This window comes from Mycteria americana, chromosome 2 (genome assembly GCF_035582795.1).
Source record: "Mycteria americana isolate JAX WOST 10 ecotype Jacksonville Zoo and Gardens chromosome 2, USCA_MyAme_1.0, whole genome shotgun sequence".
NCBI lineage: Eukaryota > Metazoa > Chordata > Aves > Ciconiiformes > Ciconiidae > Mycteria > Mycteria americana.
The window spans coordinates 97,138,753-97,161,256 of NC_134366.1; the positions used below are offsets into that span (position 1 = coordinate 97,138,753).

The following is a 22,504-nucleotide window of genomic DNA, read 5'->3' on the forward strand; positions in this document are numbered from 1 at the left end:
AAATCAACAGCTGAACAGCTGCAGCTTCCAGCCAGGCGTGTTCATACACATGAAAATCCTTTTCTAGCTGCCTACATAAAATAGCTGGGTGGTAAATGGAGAAAGCATGGGAGGCGGTTCACAAGCCATTCAATTATGCTTGCAGTCAGTGTGGCAGCCTGGGGGGGAGAGGTTGCATGGACAGCCAGGTGTGATTCTTGCCTCACACTGCTGGGTGCGTGTCGACGCTTCTGGCAGGAACTCCATCTTGGAGAACTTTCATCACTGTGTTCGTTGTATAGATGTGCAGTACTACAACAGGAGCAAGATAAACGTGTCACCTTGATATACCCACGTTCTATTTCCATTGATATATTTGGGGCTCTGATAGGGATTACTTTCAAGATGCTGCTTTATTATGAATATTTATCTTGGCTTATTACACAGCAATTAAATACTTAACACAGCATTTTTTTACAGTTTTCTGTGACATAAAACAAATAATTATTAACTTGTTCTGTTTCAAGGATGGTCTATGCAAATTTTTAAATTGTTCTTGTGTTCTATTTTGTTTCTCTTTCTCATCTACAGAAAGTTTGGAACAATACAGATTTTGGAAGGCTTCTTTTTTAGCTCAGAGATTAGGAATTTCTGCCTTTAAGACTTTTCAGATTTCTTAAGAGAGAATATGCTGCCAGCACTAACACCTAATTGAAGATAATTAAATCTTACAGACTTTCTTTCTTCAAAGGCTTATTTAGACGTGGAAATTAAATTGTGATAACAAGAACAGAGAGGTTTTTAAGAATAATTTTAGGTGTAGAGAATGATATGTGAGAGAGATCATAAACAAGTGAAGTTTATGTTAAATATCTATAAAGCTCTTGAAAGTATTTTTCAGAGTGGGATCTGAAGAATTGTATGAAATCAGGTGCTCTGTCTTCCTGTCCTAGTTAATGCAGGACCGTGCAAAGAGTTGCTTTTATAAGAAGGATCACTTGCCTTTGAATGACAGGTTGAGGGAACACGTAAAGGAGACTCTTGTGAAAGTTCGTGGGAGCGAACTGCTGGAACTGATCAGGATTCCTCCCTTAGTCATGTTTGCAATCTAGGAGGTCCCAGGACCCATCTAGGAGGTCCCAGGAGGTCCCATCTTTAAGTTGTCATTCTCCAGGCTATTGTGTAGAGGACAGCTTGAGGGCATACAGAACCTGCCGTGTGAATCGTGGCAAGGGGTAGGGATCCCAATTCACAGCATGGTTGCACATGCTCTAAAATGGAAGGAAAAAGTAGATCTGGCTAGACCTTCTGCTAGGAAAAGAATCTGTAAGTAATGCATTCCTCCTAGGAACAATATTACAATAAAAATGCTTTGCTTCAGATCTGTTGAATGTAAGCTTTCTGCTGAGGAGAGCAAGATACTATTAAAAACAGGATAAAAAAGTGCTAAGATGTACGGGACAAGCTGTGAGAGAGCTGATGTAAAATTTGCTTAGTGAGGATGTGTCCTGGAGCCCTCATCTTCCATGTTAACATGGCACCAGATAGGGTGCCAGCTGCTTCTATACTAAACCTGCAAGAATCATTTATGCAGAGCGGAATGACTGTGGAAAGAATTAAAGAAAAGTTACGTCGGGTGTCAGCCAAGACTATCATGGTGAAAGATGTAGCCCACTTCTATTAGCTCCCAAGCTAGATCAAAGCCATATTTGATCTTGTACAGATTTCTAGAAGCTAATTTATCTTGCGTGGTCAGCTGCCTAAGTATTTTTCATTGGTTCATCCTGCCCACTGGTCCTCATCTATAGGCAGCACATGCACGTACCTATACGCATTTGCTCTTTAAATAGAAACAGTACTCTGTTGCAATGCACCTCCCTCTCCTTAAGTATGTCTGTGTTCTGCATCTCCACCTTCAAAGCTATTATTTTTAACTGTTCTTGGGCCACAACTAAATTGCTTGGACATCTCAGGAAGGAGATTTCCAGAAGAGAAACAGCTTGGTGCCAGTATAAAAGTGCTGACCCGAGCCATATTCAGATTGGCCCACAGATAAGTGAGCGGAGAAGTACAGAAGATCAAAGGAGAGCAAGATTTTTTTGCAGGGTTTTTAGGTAACATTAATGTGCAGCAGCTGTAGGATAGATTAGATAGGGACTGGTAGGAAAGAATAATACAGTTTAGTCCTTTAGAATGAGGATAGGAACAAGGATGGGAAAAGTGTGAGTCAGTAAGAGAGCACGGCTGAACATTTAATCTGGTGTAGAGAAAGGCCTGGACTAGGAGTAAGAACAAAGGAGGAGGAGCGGGCAGATGCGGGTGTTGACTGGGGGGCAGGAACACTGGCAGAGCACTGACTCATCCGTCAGCACACACATTTGCCATTTGCTCTTTGAAGGAGCTAAAGTCAAGGCCAGGGACCAGCAGAACAGTATTCAGACACCTGTCCCCCAGACTTTCTATCAGCACTCCCAACTTTCTTGCACCAAATCCTCCTGAGCTCAATACTGGAACCATATAGCACTTCACAACTTCCTCTGCCTCCCCTGAGACATGATAAACAGCCTCACCATCAGTTCTTTCCAGTGCATGGACAGACTGTGGACAGTTTGTCAGTACCGTTTCATCTTGGGACCTTAGGCACATGCAGCGGAACAGACATGACATGCCTTTGGGATCCTGAAGACTGTAGATGAACAGGACATACCTGAATATCCCAAAGGCCCCTTGTGATGGCAGTGCCTGTATCTCCTGTCTGTGGGTATCGCCAGTGAACATGGTAGTTGTCTGCAATGGCAGTCTCCACTCCACAGCCATGTGAACTGAGTTAAGGAGTCTCTTCACGATATCAGTGTCCAATCTCAGCAAGCATCGGCTCCATGGTAAGTTTGTGCCTCTGAGCTCCTGGGCTGATGAGCACTCTACGGACACGTAGGTAACATTGAAGAAACAGCATTCATTTCCTGTGGTGAGAGCAGGAAAGGCATGAGGAGGGAGGAGTGAAATGTCAACGCTGAAATAGATCAGGATTCCTGGTTGCCTGTGGTGACTGTGCTTAGGTTGAGCTAGGAGAATAGCTGTTGCTCCTCCAGGCCGGAGCGAGGAGAGGCTGCTGTTCCTGCTGCCACGTGCCAAGGTGAAGCACCCATGTAACTTCATGAAGGGGCAGCTTCATTTTTTTCCCATGCCTCAAAAACACCATGGGCTCAAAGCATCCAGAAGGCTGGAAGGAGGCTCCAGATTCCTCCAGCGAGGCCACAGGGAGGCCCCACAGGCCGAAGATCCTCTCTGCCGAGTCCTGGTATCCGGACAGTTCACCGATGATTCCTGTGCTTCCCAGCTGAGTGAGAGGTCCGACTGCCCTGCAGCCAGGACCCTGCCTTTGAACAGTCTGGCCTCCAGTACGAGAACTCTAACTAGAACCTGTTTGTTTGTTTGTCATAGTTGCTGCCGGACGAAGCTCGCAATGGGATACTCTTTTCTTGCAGAGTCTCAGGCAGAGCTCATGGCGTGGTATTGACCGACGCCATGGAGCACGCAGATGGAGCACTCGTTCTGCTCACAGAAACACAAAACTTGCTCAGCTGTCTTTTTCTTTTGGTGTGGTGGCAAGGATGCGTGGACCTCCTTCTTGTTGGAAACAAGTTAATTTGGACACAAGACAGATGTGCTGCCTAGTGGGACCTGGAGAGCCTCTTGTCATCACCAGCTGTTTTCTCCTTCAGAGTTGCCTGGTGATATCTATGAAGTTTATCCCAGGTGGTTTCTCATGAGGTGGTGACAGACATGGTTCATGAGACCTATTTTTGTTAGATGGAAATAACCTCTGGAGCATGTACTCAGAAGGTGACAAATGTTAACGCAATGTAAACTTCAAGCTTTTTAGGATTGTGCAAAATTCTCAGAACCTGGCTAAGCCATGTGGCTACTAGTGCATAGAGTTAAGGTCCGTGCTGCCAATGGGTCTTGCTCGGTGGGAGAAAACTGCAGAACAAAATGCATTGAATAAACAACTCTTGCGCAGTCTCTGCCTCTTATTTGCTCAGTTCATCTACCATGAGTTAGGAGGAATTCAATCAGACTGGCCGTACAGACAACTCCACAGAGGTGATTCAGAGCATACAGCCATGCTACTGCCCTTTCCAACTGCACACATGTATCACTGGTTGAAAAGTGCTTCTCTGACAACTTTGTGGCCGTTTTTTAAAATGCTTCAGTTGATTCCTTCCCTTGTTGATGGTCTAGGTCATGCTGTCCAGAGGCATTCATTTCTCACAGTAGTGTTCTCATGGGATGCTGTGTCAGGAACTCGGCCAATTCCTACAGGATACAGTCATCCTCCTCTAGCTCCTTGTTTGTATAGATTGACCAGTCCCTCTGCACCTCTAGTGGGGACTCTCTCTTGATCGTTCTCTTCCTTAACTTACCTATGAGAACAATACATAGTACCAGGCTATAACCCATACTACCCAGTGGGATGCTTCAAGAGTGCCATTGCCTAAATCTATGGCTGACTCTTGGCTGTGAAGTGCAGGCCACTTCAGAGTCTTCCCCTGGACTGTATCTGTTAGGAGTGGAGAGCAAAAACTATGAGGATCTGTCTACAGCTGCTGCCCTGAGGATGTGAAAGCTGCCTCTTTCACCTTTTGCCCTGTGTTTCTTCCTGCTGTTTTCTACTTTCTGCATCGTTGTGACAAGGGAAACCCTTCCCCTGCCTTGAGTGTAACACCTTTCTTGTTGAGGACAGGTTACGGTGCATAATGCGCTACTTAGCCCGGCTGTAAGGATCCTATTGCCTGGTGCTGGCCTGGAAACAATCTGTTGTTATTAGCAATGGCTCTGGCACAGGGCTAGGAGACAGGGTGGAAGCGGTTTGACCTTGATTGTGCCATTTATGGGTTAGACAGCTCTGCCTCAGCTTTCTGCACAGCTGCTGAGAACAATCTCTTGACATTTGTACTGCATGGCGTAATTCTTTGCTGGGCCTGATTCAAACTCTGTCATTCATTTTGAACTCTCTCATTTGGGCCACATGGAACCCAGCAAGAATTACGGACAAAATGTTTTGGTCTCACAGAAATTACATCTGCAGTTACCCACAAGGAAGAAGAAATGGTGTGATGTCTCAGGACAGATCTCATCAATCACCCAGGAAAGTTTCAAATCAGATCGGCTAGAACAAAATATTTACAGTATACATTAGGAAAGATAAAACCTTTTCTAGATCAAATAGAGCTCTGGCTGAGTGCCCAGACTTGCTGCCAAACAGCTGGCCTTGCTGTTGGAGCAGAAAGTAGAAAAAGGAAGTACGTTTCTCTGGAGGAATCTATGCAGAGGTTAACAGAGGTAAGAGACCTTGTTCCCACAGACCAAAATTGCCTGGAGACTTCACTAATATCCTTTCCAAATGCTTGCTGGAGAGCCTTTAAGAAAACTGATTTACTTAAAATGAAAGCCCATTCAAAGGCTGCCATTCAAAATGCCCATGGAGGCATACTTCCCTAGGCTGAAATATATGGTGTCATGGAAAACAATCTCTATAAACAATAGAGCTGTGCTTTGTAGTTTGTATTTTTCCCCTACATCTCATGCTACACTCATGTACTTTAGAAGACATTTAAGTTGCAAATCACTGATAAATGTAGGACTAAACTCTGCTTCTGGTCAGTACCAGCATTTCCCTTTCTGTTCCTCCTGTAAACAGTGCTTTGCCTAAAATTCACCAGCACAAACAAACAATTCTATGTTAAAGTCTTGATATTATTTAAAAAAAAAACCACAATGAAGTAAAAGTTTTGACAGTGCTGCTCAACATTTGAACCCTGGTTCATGGATATGATCACACAGCTCCTTTTCTGGTAGAAGTTTATATCTAAGCTTGTACTGTTTTTCCCTTTCAATAGCCCAAGAGAAATGGAGCACTCCCTCCCAGAGCAGCTGGAACACATGGCTTTACTAGTACTCCCTCTTTGGATCCAGCCACCCCCGTCCTCTCAGAAACTGGACAGGAGTTTAAAAAAAAAAAAAGGTTGCTAGCGCACTGGTAATGCATCGTCTCTGGAGAGGCATTACACCAAATGTTGTACCAACCATTATATAGGTATTCTTTCATCTCTGTGAACAAATAACCTATTGCTTCCACCACCCACTTGTACACAACAAAACATAATGTGTTAGTTTTGCTTTCAAAGCAAACATGGTAAATCAAGTAAGGGATCTACAAGACACTTTTTTTTTTTAAGAAGCCCAACAGCAAGTTGCAGTTGTGCAACTCAGAAATGACAGGTGCTACAGCTGTTCCAAATGCAAAGTTCACCATGACCTAGCAGCAGAAAAGGAACCCAAATGAGTAACCTCTGCTTCTGTTAATCTTTGCTCTAACTGCAAGTGTAGAACATCAGCTACATACTTTGTTTTACATAATTAAGAATGTATCACTAGACAAATTTCTTTTTTGAGTGCATCTTGTCAAGTTCACATATGCATCTAGATTATTCTAGTATAACCTTATTATTACAGTCCTCAAGACCTCATTTGGGATAATGAAATCACTGGTACAAAAGCCTTGGTCAACCTCCACGAATTATAGCAAGGATTACTAACAGAAAAAAATATTCAAGCAAGACACCACAAACCATATTTTATTAGTAGGAGATTTTTGGGAAAGATGTAGGCAGTCTGAATAGAAGGGTCTCTTAAAAATTGCTACAGATATTACACCCAATAGCAAGCATACATGTTTTCTCCTTCTGGAACGGGCAGAACAGAGTTCATTTTCACACTACATATTTTCAAGAAAAAATTTTCATTATCATATTTTCTAACAGAAAAATTCTGTCAAAGCTGCTGAAAGGGGAAGGGAGCACAAGTGAAGTATGACAAATAAATGGAATATTGTTTAAACAAGAGGCAGTTCTAGCATTTCACCAAGTTGATCCTATGCTTTTCACCAATGTACCTTGGTCTTGAAATGCAAGAAACAGAACCATTTATGTTTGAAAAAACCTTTAAGATCGAGTCCAACTGTTAACCTAGCATTGCCAAGTCCACCACTACACCATGTCCCTAAGCACCTCATCCAAACGTCCTTTAAATACCTCCAGGGATGGTGATTCAACCACTTCCCTGGGCAGCCTGTTCCAATGCTTGACAACCCTTTTGGTGAAGAAATTTTTCCTAATATCCAGTCTAAACCTCCCCTGGTGCAACTTGAGGCCATTTCCTCTTGTCCTATCACTTGTTACCTGGGAGAAGAGACCGACCCCCACCTCTCTGCAACCTCCTTTCAGGCAGTTGTACAGAGCTATAAGGTCTCCCCTCAGCCTCCTTTTCTCCAGGCTAAACAACCCCAGCTCCCTCAGTTGCTCCTCGTAAGACTTGTTCTCTAATGAACTGCCTCAAATAAGTTCTGTACTCTACTTAAGGAAGGTTCCAGCAGTATAATGAGAATATAAAATGTAAACACACAAAGAACAAAACCACCTTCTCCGTTTTTTTTTTCCATAATCCAATTAACTAGAATTTCTAAATGCACTGACATTCACATCCCATAGACCTTAGCTTTTTCTTGTCTGTAACAAGAGAAAGAACACGGATAAGCTGTCAGAGCATCACCTTTCAGATTCCCATCCTGCTATAGGTAAACCATAAATTAACATTATATGAGCAAACCAGCTGAACTTTTAGTCAAGATAAATATTTCGCAGCATAGCACCAGAGCAAAACTGAGACATCAGTACAAAGTTTCTGTAGACTATGATAAAGACTACTGACTACAGAGAGCTACAACTCTTGAATATAAGGAGATATACTGAACATGAAGCACTTTATCTCACTGCTTACTATTAAAAAAATCTGCCTTTTCATAAAAGCCCCCCCCCCCCCCCCCCCCAAAAAAAGGTGGTGGATTAGAGACTAAAGTGCTGCAGGTGGATCTTTTTTACTGATTGGTTGTCCCATTAGTGATTTATTAACAAATATCCCTAAAGATATAAGATATTAATTAATCATAAACTATGCAAGTATTTAAACACCTAGAGTAGATAGTGCTCTTTGAATCCTGTATTTTTCCCCTTAAAACAGATTTTGATAGCTGGATGATTTAGATACCAAGAGTTAAAAAACTGCCACAGGGATGTGATAGGCTTTAGAAATCTCAATATATAAGACTAGGCTTCTAAAATTCTCTTCAGAATATGCTTTAAGTGATCCTGTTGAACTTTTATTGTCCACTAACTCCACTTTAGCATTGAGGAGTAAATCATCCTCCCCACCATCGTCTCCCCAGGGAACTTCATGACTAAGCGTCCATCAAAACAGCTAGGATCAAATGTCAAATTATAGTGTGATAACAAAAACAACAGGGGAAGCCTCAAACTTCCTGTAAAACACTAAGGAAAGACGTAAACACTAAAGAAATGATTAAACAATTGGAGAAGCAAGTAATGACACTGGCATCAAAAGAATGGGTATTCCTGTGTTCTCCCAAAGCTGGACTTCTTGGGTTTTGGCTGAGCGCAGGATCGGTCATCCCAGCCATCATTATGAGGAGCAACTGGCAGTCCAAGGGCTTAGCTGTAGGTAAGTTATCATCACTGCAGGACTGCCAGTTTCTCTCCCCTCCTTCCTTTGACTATTTCAGTCAATAACAACAGAATTTTGTGTTACACTTATTTACACAGCTGAATTAATCCTTAATGATAGCCAAGACTTCAGTGCAGTAAGTACTGTATAAATGTGGCAGGAAGGAGAGGAGGAAGAAACAACTGTTAAGCAGAAGCCTGGGTCACAAAGTCCTTTTTCACTGCCCATTTCCCGAATGTACTTTTTTTAAACCAATATTTAAAGTTTTAAAGGTAAAGTTCATCAGATACACTGCTGTAGTAATCGAAGTCATGTAACTCGACAGCAAAGACAGAATTTTGAGCTTTGGACAAAGCTTACTGCAATACTGCACTACTGGAAAACTCAGCATCTGGCAAAATTATATTATCAATTTGTTTTGAAGTACATAACCCAACACATACAGTGTAAACAGATCAAAATACACTCAGCAAAAAGTTTGATTTCCATTGATTTCCAAAGTATATTAGCAGCAGAGTTTTTGGGTTTTGAGGGAAGTCTTTTGGGTTTTTTTGTTTGTTTTGTTTTTAATTATTATTATTTAGTTGTTGGTTTGGGTTTTTTGTGTTGGTTTTTTTTTTTTAAGTTTTCTGTAGAACTTAAGATTTTTTTTCAGCAATTCTAAAAAATTCTTTAATATCACAAGCATGCAAAGGACACAGACATGCCTGAAACTCGAAAGTCTTGGGATCACATCACATTTCTAAAAGCTTTCTGGAGTCTTTAGGGAGAAAAATGTAGGGGTATGAGAACTGACATTAATAAAACAAGCAGCACTAAAAGATTCCAGATTTTTGGAATATAAAAATCATCTAGACCATTATCAACAGGAGAAGACACTTGATTTTTTTTTTTTAAACAGAATAGTAAGAGAATTTTGTAAAAATCTTAAGGGTTTTTAAGAAGTAATTTAGAAAACATTACACAGTTATTAACGGTGCTAGACTGGCCTAGGTATCCCAAATAAAGAATACCTTCCAAAATTAGTGTTGAGTGAGAAAACACATTAAATATTGAGATAGTTCTCAAATTTCAGAGGTAGATGACAATTTTAATCTATTATTTGGGAAAGGCAGCACTACAACTGTTTATGTAAATGGCATTAAGTATGGACCTATACAGTGTCCATACCTGTGTAAGAGTGCAAAGAGGAGGAAGAACACTGTCTCACCTAACAGCAACTAGATTTATCTAATGTTCTTGGTCTGTATCATCGGTTCACCTGGAAATGCAGGTGGGGGAAGAAAGGATTAGGAAGGCAAGGAAAAAAAAAAAATCAACCCATTTGTGTATGCAGGCAACTAAGAGGCAGAACACACCATCCAGATTGCAGCGAGGGTGACTGGGGTCACGGCACAGTCCTCAGGACAGTGTGGCTAGATCGAGTGGAAACAGCAGAAGCCTGCACAGGCAGAAGAGGAAGCACCAGCAGTCCTGTACAGTACTTTCTATGGCGTGAATTCAGACACATTGACCAATGTATTTATGGTGGTGCTCCACTGCTAGAAAAGCATTTCTGTTCCTATTCCCCATGTTCATCAGATTCTGGGTTTTCATTAAGAGGAAAAGCAGTAACTAATAGCAGCAGTGATGCAAAGGCTTTGTCATAGTGATCAGAGTACATTAACCTGACAACACCTGTAAAGCGTTAGCTGTTACAGAAAGCATCAATTTCAAAAACGGTTTAAAAGCAGAGCTCAGTACACAAATGGGATCACAATTTTTCTGTGCTTTGGGTAGTCTTCAAATTTCTCAAGGTACCATCTGAAAAACAAAGATAGAAATCCAATGAGCATTCAGTCTTCAAAACACTGTTGAGGAAATTAACTAATTGTACAATGTGTTCAATTTAATCCATATATTTTCTGGCTACAAAAAAAAATGCCTTTAGAACCTACTCTGGATAGTAAACTGTCATTTACCAGACTCAACCTAATGACATCTAATCACCAACTACAACAAAACAAAGTTACTGCTGCCAGCAATGGGAAGTCAAACCAACAGATATGGTGAGAGCAGCCAGGGAAGGAATAGTGTGTTGTTGCAAAATGTATGTTGTTATGCATCCTGAGTATTTGCATTTTAGAATTGGGGGGGGGGGGGGGGGGAAATAAAAAACATTCAAGGGGATAACATGTCAAATTGTATAACAACGTCACATGGAAGCAAGGGATACTTCACATACTGGAATGACAGTCCTGTTCTGGATAGAAACATCTTCAGTTCCAGTCAGGATTTGGATAATCAAACTGAATGTGACAAACATTACACTAGCCTTTTTGCTAATCCCCCTCAAAGACCATCACTATTTTCATACCCAGACAATTTTAAACTAATAAATGCATAGCGCTACCAATTATTATTTGTCTGGTCACCTTACATAACAAACTTTACTCCCATTTTCAAATATTTATTCTTCTGCTTCTCTAAAATAAAAAAAAAGAATTAGCTTCATCTGGGCTCCTCAAAGGTGCCGGTGTTCATATTATCAATAGCTAACTGCAAGATCAAAGCTGGAATAAGCAGAGAACAAAACACGCAATGCATGATAACCTGGAGCTGTGGAATACCAGCATTACACATTTATCCTTTTCAGTTATTTTTTCTAAGTTTTTCAAACTAAACAGACTACACCAAAATATTTCTTCACTTACATGGATTTGCTATTTTTGTTTTTCTTCTTCTGTACCCCTCTTCCATTTGTATGCATTTTTCCTTTAGTGCAAATTACTTCCTTTAACAACGTCTAGCTTTTCATAATGCTCTGTAAGTCAAGAGCTCTGAAAGAGTTCTGTCAAGGCTTAAGACAGACAGAAACCAACCATGGAATTTGAGCCTGAAGAACATGATGTACAAGGAGAGGCTGAGGAACCTGGCATTGCTTAGTTTGGCAAGGAAGAGACTAAAGGGCCCTGTTATTGCTGCCTACAGGTACTGGAAGGGGAGTTAAGACAATGGAGCAAAAGTATGAATTAAATGCAAACTCTTGCAGCTGGAATGCAATGGCCCCATGGAAAAGTGCAGGCCAGAGACTGACTGGCTAGATAGCAGCTCTGCACAAAAGGACATGGACATGCTGGTGGACAAGTTGAATATGAGTCAGTAGTGGATCCCTGCAATGATGAAGGCTAACTGCATACTGGCCTGCTTTAAAGAGTTTAGAGCCACCAAGTCAAGGGAAGTGCTTATTCTCCACTATTCAGCAGTTGAGAGCCTGCATCTGCGTTACTGCCTCCAGTTTTCTGCTTCCTGTGCAATACAGATGTCCACAAACTGGAGAAGAATCCAGCAGATGGTCATTAAGATGACTGCATAGCTGGAACATACGAGAGGAGAAGTTGAGGGAACTAGGCTTGTTCAGCCTGGAAAAGAAGTTAAGAGGCAGATCTAATTGCAGTCTTCCACTGCAATACAGTGGTATTAGAGAGAAGGTAGAGCCATACCCTTCCTGGAGGCACACAGCAAGTGGACAAGTGGCAGGGGATAAAAGTTGCAACATGGAAAATTCCAACTGGACGTAAGGAAAAAACCCTCTTCCCTGTCAGAATGAGAAAAATCCTGTTCCAGTGCAGAGATGTGCTGGGGCCTCCACCCTTGGAGACACTCAGAGCTCAACTGGCTGAGGCCCTGGGCAACCAGGTATAGCCTTGCAGTTAGCCCTGGTTGGAGCAGGTCACACCAGATGGCTGGACAACCTTCAGATGCTCCTCCCCACCTAAGATATTCTGCAACTCTGCTCAGTAATAGCAGGTGGTAAAACAAGGAGAGATGGTCACAGGCAACAGGCTTGGAAGGTTCAGGCTGGATAGTAGGAAAAACTTATTCACTGGGAGGGTGATACAGACCTGGAACACCCTACAAACAAGGTGCAGGGAAACCTCCATTTCTGGAGGTTTTGAAGACTCCACTAGACATAGTGATCAATTAAGATGATCAATTAAGATGATCAATTAAGATGATCAATTAAGATGATCAGTAATGATCATCTTGATCATAATGATCAAATAAGATGAATTTTCCCAAACTTGTCTATAATCTTTACCAATCTAGGATGTTCACTTAAACATTATTTTGACCACCTCATTGTACATGGTGTGTGTTTATGCTCAGTACTATCCCGTTGAAATTCTGCAGCGCTTAATACTACTCAGAGCATTCTCTATCGTATTCTCCGCTGTAGTAGCAGTCTTTCACAATACTTGCTCTGCAACAACCCTATGGGTTGAGGCATAATTTGTGAAATGGAAATGAGGTGTGATATAGAGACAACAGAAGTTAAGACAAACACTTACTGGTGATGTTGTTTTGCCCTTGAACCCAAGATGAAAAGGGTACACAACGCAAATGCAAGGCTTTCAGTGGTGCAGCAGGCAAGGGCAAACCCAAACCATTCCAGGATCTCTCCAAAAAAGTTGGCTCCACTGACATACTCAAACATTCCTCCTGAAAGCAGGACAGAGTTATTTTAAACGCACCTTAATTAAGGAGATCTCCAACGCTATCTTTTACTGTAAGTCAAATAAGAGCTATATCACCAATTCCCTATATAATTTTTAAAGGCAGTGGAGGCAGTGTTTTTCACTTCAAGCTGTACTATGAAGGATCGCTTCAGACCTCATTCTAAGACAGGCCTCCTCCAGCTCCATTTTTCCTCTTCAAATCATGAAAGAAAAGCAGATTTACCAGTATCAGAAGCAAGTTTATGCCTCTGTAAATAATTACTTAGCAATAATATCAAACTGGCTCTTTGATCATAGACTAAACCTTTTTAAAAATATGTAAAAATAGAAAATATTCTCCCCTTTAAGAGTCTCAGAAAATACTCATAGGGTTAGTTAAAGAAGTTAAACATTGTATGCTAAGTAATTCAGAAATTAATTATGAACAATATTATTATTATGAATTAAAGTTCCAAATTTATTCTCTAGCTTAAAATGCATTGCCCTTTTGTTCCCATCCCCCATCAGGTCTACTGCTTCAGCCCTGACAGTGAAAGTAGTAATTGGCAGTCTGCATTAAATGAGTTTTACAGCCAATTATGCATAAACAATCAGTACTCACCTGCTGGGAATTTTATAAAATAAGAACTTTCACCCTGATTCCAAAGTTAGTGTACAAATTGATAACATCTCAGTATGTGCTTTACCAGTGGGACTAAACAAACAAGGATTTGCCAAGCGTCATAAAGGACACATTTTGCCCTTGCTTTAATTACTTTGCTTTTGTGACAAAAGAAGCAGAATTCTAGCATTTAAACTGGATAAACAATATCAAAAAGACCAACTCCTCCTAATCGTGCAGCAAATATTATTTCCTTCAGAATTTTTGTACACTGAACATAGTACAGTATGTCCATATCTATTTTTCACATTGGCACTTGGATTTACATCTATTAAAATTATAAAGTTACCTTCTTGGTGAAAAATAACAGTCTACTGCCTTACATATCTAGTTCTTCCAGTTTTATTAAAAAATTCTCACTAAAAACCAAGAGAGCAACAACTAAAGGAAAAACTTAGAGAAACAGCAGAATTCAGAGGTAACTATTAATTTTCTGCTCTCACTGAGTGTAATATACCTGGAAGAGTAATGTTTCCAAAAGTGTCAAACCTTAACACTTCAACAGGCTCCATAAGAAGTACTTCCATATTCTCCATTTTCCCATGAAGGCCAGAATTTATAATGCCTAACTTCATTTGGATTTCTGTCCTCTTTTTCCCTGTATCTCCCTTACCACAGTAGTTGTTGCTCTCAGATTACCTAAGATCTCTCCCTCTTCATACGTGGGACAACATAAGACAGGCCATCCACACACAGTTGCTGAGTACTTTCTGCCTTCCCCTCCTGCCCCCACACTGAGATGGTAATTTAGGTCTTCTTTCTCCTCCCACCTGCTGATTCTCCCAAAAGTTGTGGAATGCTATGTTACATTTTTACCACTTTTTAAAAATACAGCCAAAGTTGGTCAAGAAATTCAAAGACTCACACAAGCCACATGACATAATGAAACGGATCCCTTACAATACTTGGCGTAAGAGGGAAAAAAAATAAAATGTTTCCCACACCATGAAGTCACCTCTTGAGGTAGACAACAAACTGCTACTTCCCGTTTCCTCTTGTATCATAAATGACTATCTCCCCTAAAATACACCAAGCTTTAGAAGGTCATCTTTACATAGAATCATTTTAGGTTGGAAGGGACCTCTTGAGATCATCTAGTCCAACCCCCCGTGGCTCAAGCAGGGTCAGCTAGAGCAGGTTGCCCAGGACCACGTCCAGTCTGGTTTTGAGTATCTCCCCAGATGGAGACTCCACGACCTCTCTGAGCAACCTCTTCCAGTGTTTGACCACCCTCACAGCAAAAAAATGTGTTCAGATGTAATTTCATGTGTTTGAAGTTTGTGCCCAGTGCCTGTGGTCCTGTCACTGGGCACCACTGAAGAGAGCCTGGCTCCCTCTTTTTCATTCCCTCCCATCGTGTATTTGGACACATTGATAAGATCCCCCTGAGCCTTCTCCTCTCCAGGCTGAACAGTCCCAGCTCTCTCCGCCTCTCCTCATACAAGAGATGCATCTTTTGCTGTATAAATTTCTGTAACATTTTTACTCACCTCTTGGTATCTTGTAACCAGTTTCCCCTGGTTTTCTCAGATTTCTGAGAATATGATCAGAATGAATATTGATTGCCATGCCGATCAACCATCCCATAAAACCTGAAGAGAAATATTTAAAATACTATCTTTAATACACTGAGCCAAAGTGCTTATTCAAAAAAACAAACTACAGTCATATCTCACATATTAGGCATGTTATCTCAAAGCAGTAGTAATGTAAGCAGTATAAGCAGTTCTGGTGACATGCCGCACAACGCCAGTCCCACACTGAGCTCTTCAGTCAGCAGAGCTCATAGTAATCGACACATCTCTAGATAGGAATAGTACTGTAAGTATAAAGTTTATTCTTATGTTGCTAGACTTATATAAATGTATGCGTGTGCATATATACAGATGTAATGTGTATATTTCCCTAACTTCCACATACTAAAACCAAATACACTAAACTTCTGAATACTAAAAGAAACAGACATTCTCATTCCTGCCAGAGGGACACATCTTAGGCCCCCCTCTTTTTTTTTTTTTTACAGGCAATATACCAGAGTTTCCACAGCAGACTTCTGTGCAATAAAAGGAATAATAAAATTGTGAAGGAATTAATGCACCATTTACTTGTGTCATTCCGCAAAATGGTTTAACCATTTATTATACCAGGCTTTCATAGAAACTGAGATTATTGTCACATTCTGCATCCTTATGTCTGTAATTGCATGGGATAAATCAAAAGGAATTTAGGATTGAAATTCAGTATTTTCACTCTTCCACTCTGAGTCTTTGGCTACATGTTACCTATGTTATCTTCCTTTGAAGGCAGCATTCCTTGTTACTAGGAGCAGACAAGATTCAGCTTTTGAGGTTAGATCCATTGTATTGTTTTGAATCCACCTCCAAAGTTACTGATTTTTATTTAAATTACCAAGAAAATGCCCATGATGTGCTTCTAGAACAAAGTCACTTTACACACCAGATGAAGAAAGCTTTGCCTTTTTGCACCCGTAACCTAAGTCTTTCAGATGGCTCTCTTTCAATACAGAGAAGTCCAGTAGTATGACCATCTCAGCAGAGACACTAAGTGGATATCCAGATGTAAAAGGCCACGTTGCAAGGCTAGTAGATTGTCAGAGCATACTTTACCAAGACTTAAGCTACGTTTCAAAGTGAAGCTACAAATGTAAGTGGACCTCGCCTCTCAAACAAGTTGATAGGCAGCTTTCTTCTCTCAGTCCCTTGTGGGCTGCTTTTACCTAAAGGACCTGGCTGTCTGCTTCCACATGGATTAGGAGGAAATGACTGCTCTGCAGAGAAACTGAGGTTTCTGCATGAAAGCTCTCTCCATATTTACCTATATAAGTAAAAAAAATGTTGTTTGATTAGCTTGTTACAATCCGTTTACATTACGAAACTAGTACCAGAATTTAATCTTGCGAATGAGCATGTTTCTTAACCTTTTGTTCACACAGCATAGTGCAGTAAGTTTCCATTAGCAATCATGTGTAGATGCCATATGTAACGTGTCTTTTGTAGTAAAATTTCACCATAATCCTTTCAACTATATATTCAATGTAATTACGTCATCATGAGATAGATTAGATCAATGTAATGAGGAGTTTACAGACCAATTTAATATAATGACAATATTCAAAACCACAGGGTGAATAATTCAAATGCTGTTGAATTCTACTTTTAGGAAAACAGATAATTTTAACTTTTTTCCTTCGAAAACAGATCTCTATGCAAACAGAGAATATTGAATCCCCACTTGTTTTTGTTACATCCAGCAACAAAAATAGTTTGCTTCTCTTAGCATTAGTTTTGCAAGCTCATTGCAAAACCACATTGGTTTGCAAGCTCATGGTTTTATCAAGTGTTGTACTGCACCTGAAGCAGAACATTTCTGTTTCCTCTGAAAACGGACTAGTTCACTGCACTAACACACAGTCCAGAGAAACCACAAGGGAACCACATCAAAACTGTATTGCTGCTCCACATCAATTGCTAGCGTAGATATAAGCTATTGCTTTTCCAGAATGAACTCCTAAACATCTGAAAGCAGGCAGTCAATCTGTATACTAAGGCTCCACAGACAGAAAACACATCAGTTTTTTTGAAACCTCCCACTATGATGGTTATTAAGCCTCATTTCTCCAAACTTCTGTCTTCCCTGCAAATTTAAGTAATTTCAGCTTCCAACTACTGAACTGGTTTGGCTGCTACTTATAGACACTCTCCCATTTCTCTTCCTCATATTTCTCCAGTCTATGTGAAGTTACATCTTGTTAGCCCTCTGCAAATATGCTTTCTTGCTATTGTTATTTTCTAATCTTCTACTCAGGTTTTTTTCAGTCATTTTAAATAGGCTTAAAGACACTGGCAGATGTTTTGATGTTTTGAAGAACTAGAACGTAATAGTCCAGTTGTTCAGGGAGCATCCAGTGTACAATACAGCACTTCTGCATTTGAGTTGACCAAAGCTACAAGCATAAACTGCAGATATTTCGAGGTACCTAGCTGGGATGAATACCAAATAGCAATTAAAAATATCTACTATCTTCCAATTATGTTGATATGCACTATAAAACAAAAACAAAAAAGCCCAAAAGATATTCTAGTTATAGGAATAAAAGAAACAAGGAGTCTTAGGTTTGGCTGTTTCATAGCCATGCCAAACTTTATCTAAAGATTTATTGTAATAACAGTCTTGGAAAAGCCAGCGAGTGACACTATTAAAATAGTTGCTACTTATACCAGGAATCTTCACTTTCTTAGTTTTCAGGATAACTTTTTAAAGCACTATTTTGACTTACAATAGTCATGAAAGCAACACTTTGCTTATGATTAGAAGTACTGGAAATAAATACATATAAGCATACATTCCAAACTGGTATTATTGGGGGGGGGGGGGGGGGGGGGGGGAGAACAAACCCAAACCAAATTAATTCATACACAGAAGTATTCATAACTGAAGGCAGATGAACCTATTATCATTTATACATTTACATATACATACATCTTTCAGAAATCTCTGAAACTCAAAAAACCCCAAGGAAACCTGAGCAATAATCTTACTTCCTTAATTTTTTAAGATCTTTCAGTAAGGAGGAATTGATTTATGGCTCATGACTCTTGATTTATTTGCAGCACTGTATTGAGATATCTTTTGATTAAGGTACTAAACTAGGACACCAGAAATAAAGTCTGCGTTGCATCAGAGTCTTCAACAGTTTTGATCAACAGATCTTTTAATCAGTTTTTTGTTGGATCCAAGTTTAAGGAGACTCGAATTTCAAAAGTACTAAGTGAATTTCAAGTATATCCAAGTGCCTAGCACCCACTGATGTCATTCCCTTGTACCTCAATTTCTCAATTTTTAGAGCACAAGCAGTCCTGCCTCCTCATCTTGGCAAGAGAATCTATTTCGATTTAAATTTCTTCAATCTTATAGTCATGACAGCATTTAGCACAGTGGTCCTCTATTGTCATATGCAATAACACTGCAATAAAGATAAAACCTTCTTATTCTTGCTGTACAAGGCTTGAGAAATCTGGGAGAAACACTGACTTGCTCTGGCTCCAGAATAACAAGAAGAACGGTACTGGATCAGATCAAGGATCCACACAGCCTGGCATTCTGCCTTTGACTGACAAGGCAAAATATTCTGGTTTATCTTCAGATCAAAGAGATCTTTCTGTAAAGATTTCCTTGGAAAATGATACTATGTTTTTGCCAGTTGGCAAAAGTAGATGCCTAGGAAACAAAAAACAGGACAGAGACAATACCTTGTGTCTAAACATCCTAGCTATTAATCATATGCATGTCTTCAAGTATAAATGCAACCTGACATCCTGATAGGAATGAATGATCAACCACTCCACGCCCTTCCTTGTACGCCAGTTTTGTTCTTTGATAAAGCCCACTCCTATTACAAGGGTGAGTGGGTTGGTGCATGTGTGTGCACGCACATGTAAATATCCTAACGGCAAGGACTTTTGGCATTAGAAGTGGTATCTTGGTATTTAGAAGCTACCTTTACTGGATTTTTACTCCATGAATTTGTTCACTTCTGTTTGATCGCATACAAACCTTTAGTACCCATGACATCTAGAAACAAGGGATTTCAGTTTAATCTACATGTTATGTGGAAAATCTGCTTTCTTTGTTCTAAACCTTTATGCTGCTGGTTCCATTTAAGGCCTCAAGTTCCTATATTAAAAAAAAAAGTACATGACCCATATTTACTTTGGTGTTAAAGAATAAAGATGACAGTCAGCTCATCTAGCACTGACATTGTGGGAAGAAGTGTCAGTTCACAGTTCTAAAATAAAAAAGGTTAAAAGGCTTCCAGCTACAGCAAACAAGACAATTAAGAATGGGATTGAAGATAATATAAAATTATAATAAAAAATAAAAAGCTGTGAAGACGAAGGAAAACTACACCTAATATTCTCATAACATGTTTTAACTCACCTGTAATGAAACATGGACCTTTTAACCAGCCTGATGGGTATTTTGCATAGTTGCTTAAGCTTCGGCCTTGCAAGTATCCATTGTAAACACAGAACAGAAGTGCTAGCACAAAAGTGAAAAATGGTGTTGGTTTTCCTTCCCGGATCAGAAGAGGAAATATGAGGGCCCTACAGCGAACAAGGAAAGAAAAATTGTTGCATTAACAAACAGAAACTGTATATACTTTTTATGTCCAAAACTGTAATCCGTAGTCCATATTATCCTGCTTTTCAAATCCTCAGCAGAGTCTTTGATCCCAGTTCAGAAGGATAGTTACACTTGCTTTAACACCTAAACGTTAATTTTGTTGGCTAATCGGAATTACAAGATCAGTCCTCTCTCCCCTTCTGAGAGAATTTGTGAATTTTGGATCCAAAGCAATTACTTTGACCAGAGCAGTAAAGGCAACTGATGTTAAGCACAGCGTATTTTTGTCCTCCTTTGTTCCTAAATCCTCAGTGGTATCATCAGGCTTTCTGATGATATCATCAGTGATATCATCAAGCTTTCTGGGTCACACAATCCCTCCACCAAATCCACCAGCACTTCCAGGGGGGAAGCTAATGCCCTTGAGATTAACCTAATTGAGCTCAGTTTCCCCCTTGCCCTAAAAGTCACTTAAAAACATTAATTGCTGGGCCTTGGCAATCTTGGTCTACCCTATGACACCTGTTAAAGACATGACAAATCCACAACTGCCAACCCAGGTGGGAAAGGAATCTCAATTGCTTTTCCCAGGGGATTACGTGAGTAAACAAGCAAGCTCCAAACAAGAAAAGCAGGTGAATATTTTTGTGCTCTGCCCCATGCAGCTAGCCAACTCCGAATCATCTATCAATTTAATTACAATCTATGATGATGTAGGAGCAGGATTATTGAAGCCTGAGCATTCTTCAGGTGTTTTCCAGCTACCCAAGGACTACTGCTTCAAAGCAGCCTTTCCAGAGGAAGCAAAACCATAACGGCTTTCAAGAAAGCATAATGAATTCATTAATATGATTATTTGAAGCCCGCTACATTACAACAAACAGAATTAGATAACAGAGACCTCTTCCAGTCTACGTTCACCTACAGAACAGTCCCTCAGTCCAGCAACAGCAATAAGCAACTGGAAAAAAGAAACTGCGGTACAGCTCAGCTTTCTGTACAAACCTTTGCCTTGAGTTTCTAGCTTTTCCCAGACATCGAGGACGAGTTAAGATCCCATGCCAAAGCTAATCTCTTTACTCTTAAGAATGGAAAAAGAGGGAGTAAAGACAGACTCCTAGGTTTACAAAGCCAGTCAGCCACCAGGCCAACCGACACTGCATCTCTCTCGATTGCGAGGATGCGGAATACTTTTGGTCAAAAGCAACAGCCCATTGCAATAAACACTGGAAAACAACTGTGTATCAGCCACACACTCGGCTTAAAATTAGCCTGGCCAATCTGTCTCTGCTGTATTAGTACGGTGGCAAAATTACTTGTGGAGTGTGACCAGTAGCTATTGTCAGTGACTTGAAGGGAACAGCAAAATCTTATCTGAGCTCCAGCTAAGCTGCCTTCTCCCGAGTAGTTTTACAAAATACCCAAATACCATTGACTACATGGCAACATGGCGCACTCAGCCTCACCTTTGCCAGTATTTTAATGAATCATTGAATATCCTGCACTGGAAGGAACCCACAAGGATCATCGAGCGCAATGCCTGAAATGAACACTATGTTGAAAGACATAATTGGAAAGAGCTACTGGTTCACAACATTAAAATTACATTATATCAGCATCCAGAGCTGAACTCTCCTTGTCGGCACACTGTGTCCTTCATACTACCTGGTCAAGTCATTGCTTAAACAGAGGTCATCACAAGAGCACCTACGGCTATAGCGTACAGACGACACAGCACACAGAGAGCACCCAACGCTCCATTTTTATGCCATTTCTGAAAGGCACCGTAGCGCTGCACCGCACTGCACACCACACAGCGGCAAAACAAAGCAGCAAGCACCGTGCCGCCACGATTACTTGCTCAGCTCATGCAAAAACAGAGAATATCTTAATGTAAGGAAGCAGAAAAGACTTTAGGGATTGTTACGTTAAATAATTGAAATTAATTAACAGCAGAATCTCAATCCCTGCAGTCAGAAAACAGTAGTCAGGCGCTCCTATCGAGCTTGACCCTGAACTGCCACAGAGCTGCACTTCTCCTGCCATCAGACACCCCCCTGCTTTTCGAGCAAGCCCGAGCGGGAGCACCCGAGGGGAGGCACCCGGCCAAGCGCTCCAGCGCCGGGGCCGCGCCGGTGCCCGCTGACAGCCCACCCCCGCCCCGGCCGCACCTGTGCGCGTAGTGCACGACGAAGCAGCCCAGCAGCAGGCGGTTGGGCCAGGCGGCGGCGGCCGCCCCGCCGCAGGCGGCGAGCCCGAGCGGGACGAGGAGGGAGGGCAGCTCCTGCAGCGCCCAGGCCGGGCGGGCGGGCAGCAGCCAGCCGAAGCGCCGCGAGGAGTACCGGCCGTAGGGCATGGGGATGAAGCAGAGCAGGACGGCGGAGGCGGCGCCCAGCGCCACCAGCCCGTAGGAGAGGAGCTCCAGCAGCCGCTGCTCCTCCGGGCCCGACACCCGCCGCCAGAACCCGCACACGCCGCCGCCGCCGACCCCCATCCCGCGCCGCAGGCACACGCCCGCGAGCGCCCCGCCGCCTCCATTCATCGGCCGGCCGGCGGCACGCCCACCGCCGCCGCGGACCAATCGGCGCCGGGGGCGTGGCCTGTCCCGCCCCGCCCCCCCGCCCCCGCCAACCCCCCC

At 41.5% G+C, this 22,504-nt stretch overlaps 1 protein-coding gene across 1 annotated transcript; it reads right to left on the reverse strand.

Moving 5' to 3' along the window:
- Nucleotides 1-6,593: 6,593 nt before the first annotated feature.
- Nucleotides 6,594-22,460, reverse strand: SRD5A1 (steroid 5 alpha-reductase 1). The gene is made up of 5 exons (XM_075494070.1): nucleotides 22,038-22,460; nucleotides 19,681-19,847; nucleotides 15,213-15,314; nucleotides 12,894-13,044; nucleotides 6,594-10,365 (listed from the first exon to the last, which is right to left on the reverse strand). Exons 1-5 carry the CDS (start codon nucleotides 22,406-22,408, stop codon nucleotides 10,299-10,301), a joined length of 858 nt encoding a protein of 285 aa, XP_075350185.1. The 5' UTR covers nucleotides 22,409-22,460; the 3' UTR covers nucleotides 6,594-10,298.
- Nucleotides 22,461-22,504: the final 44 nt, after the last annotated feature.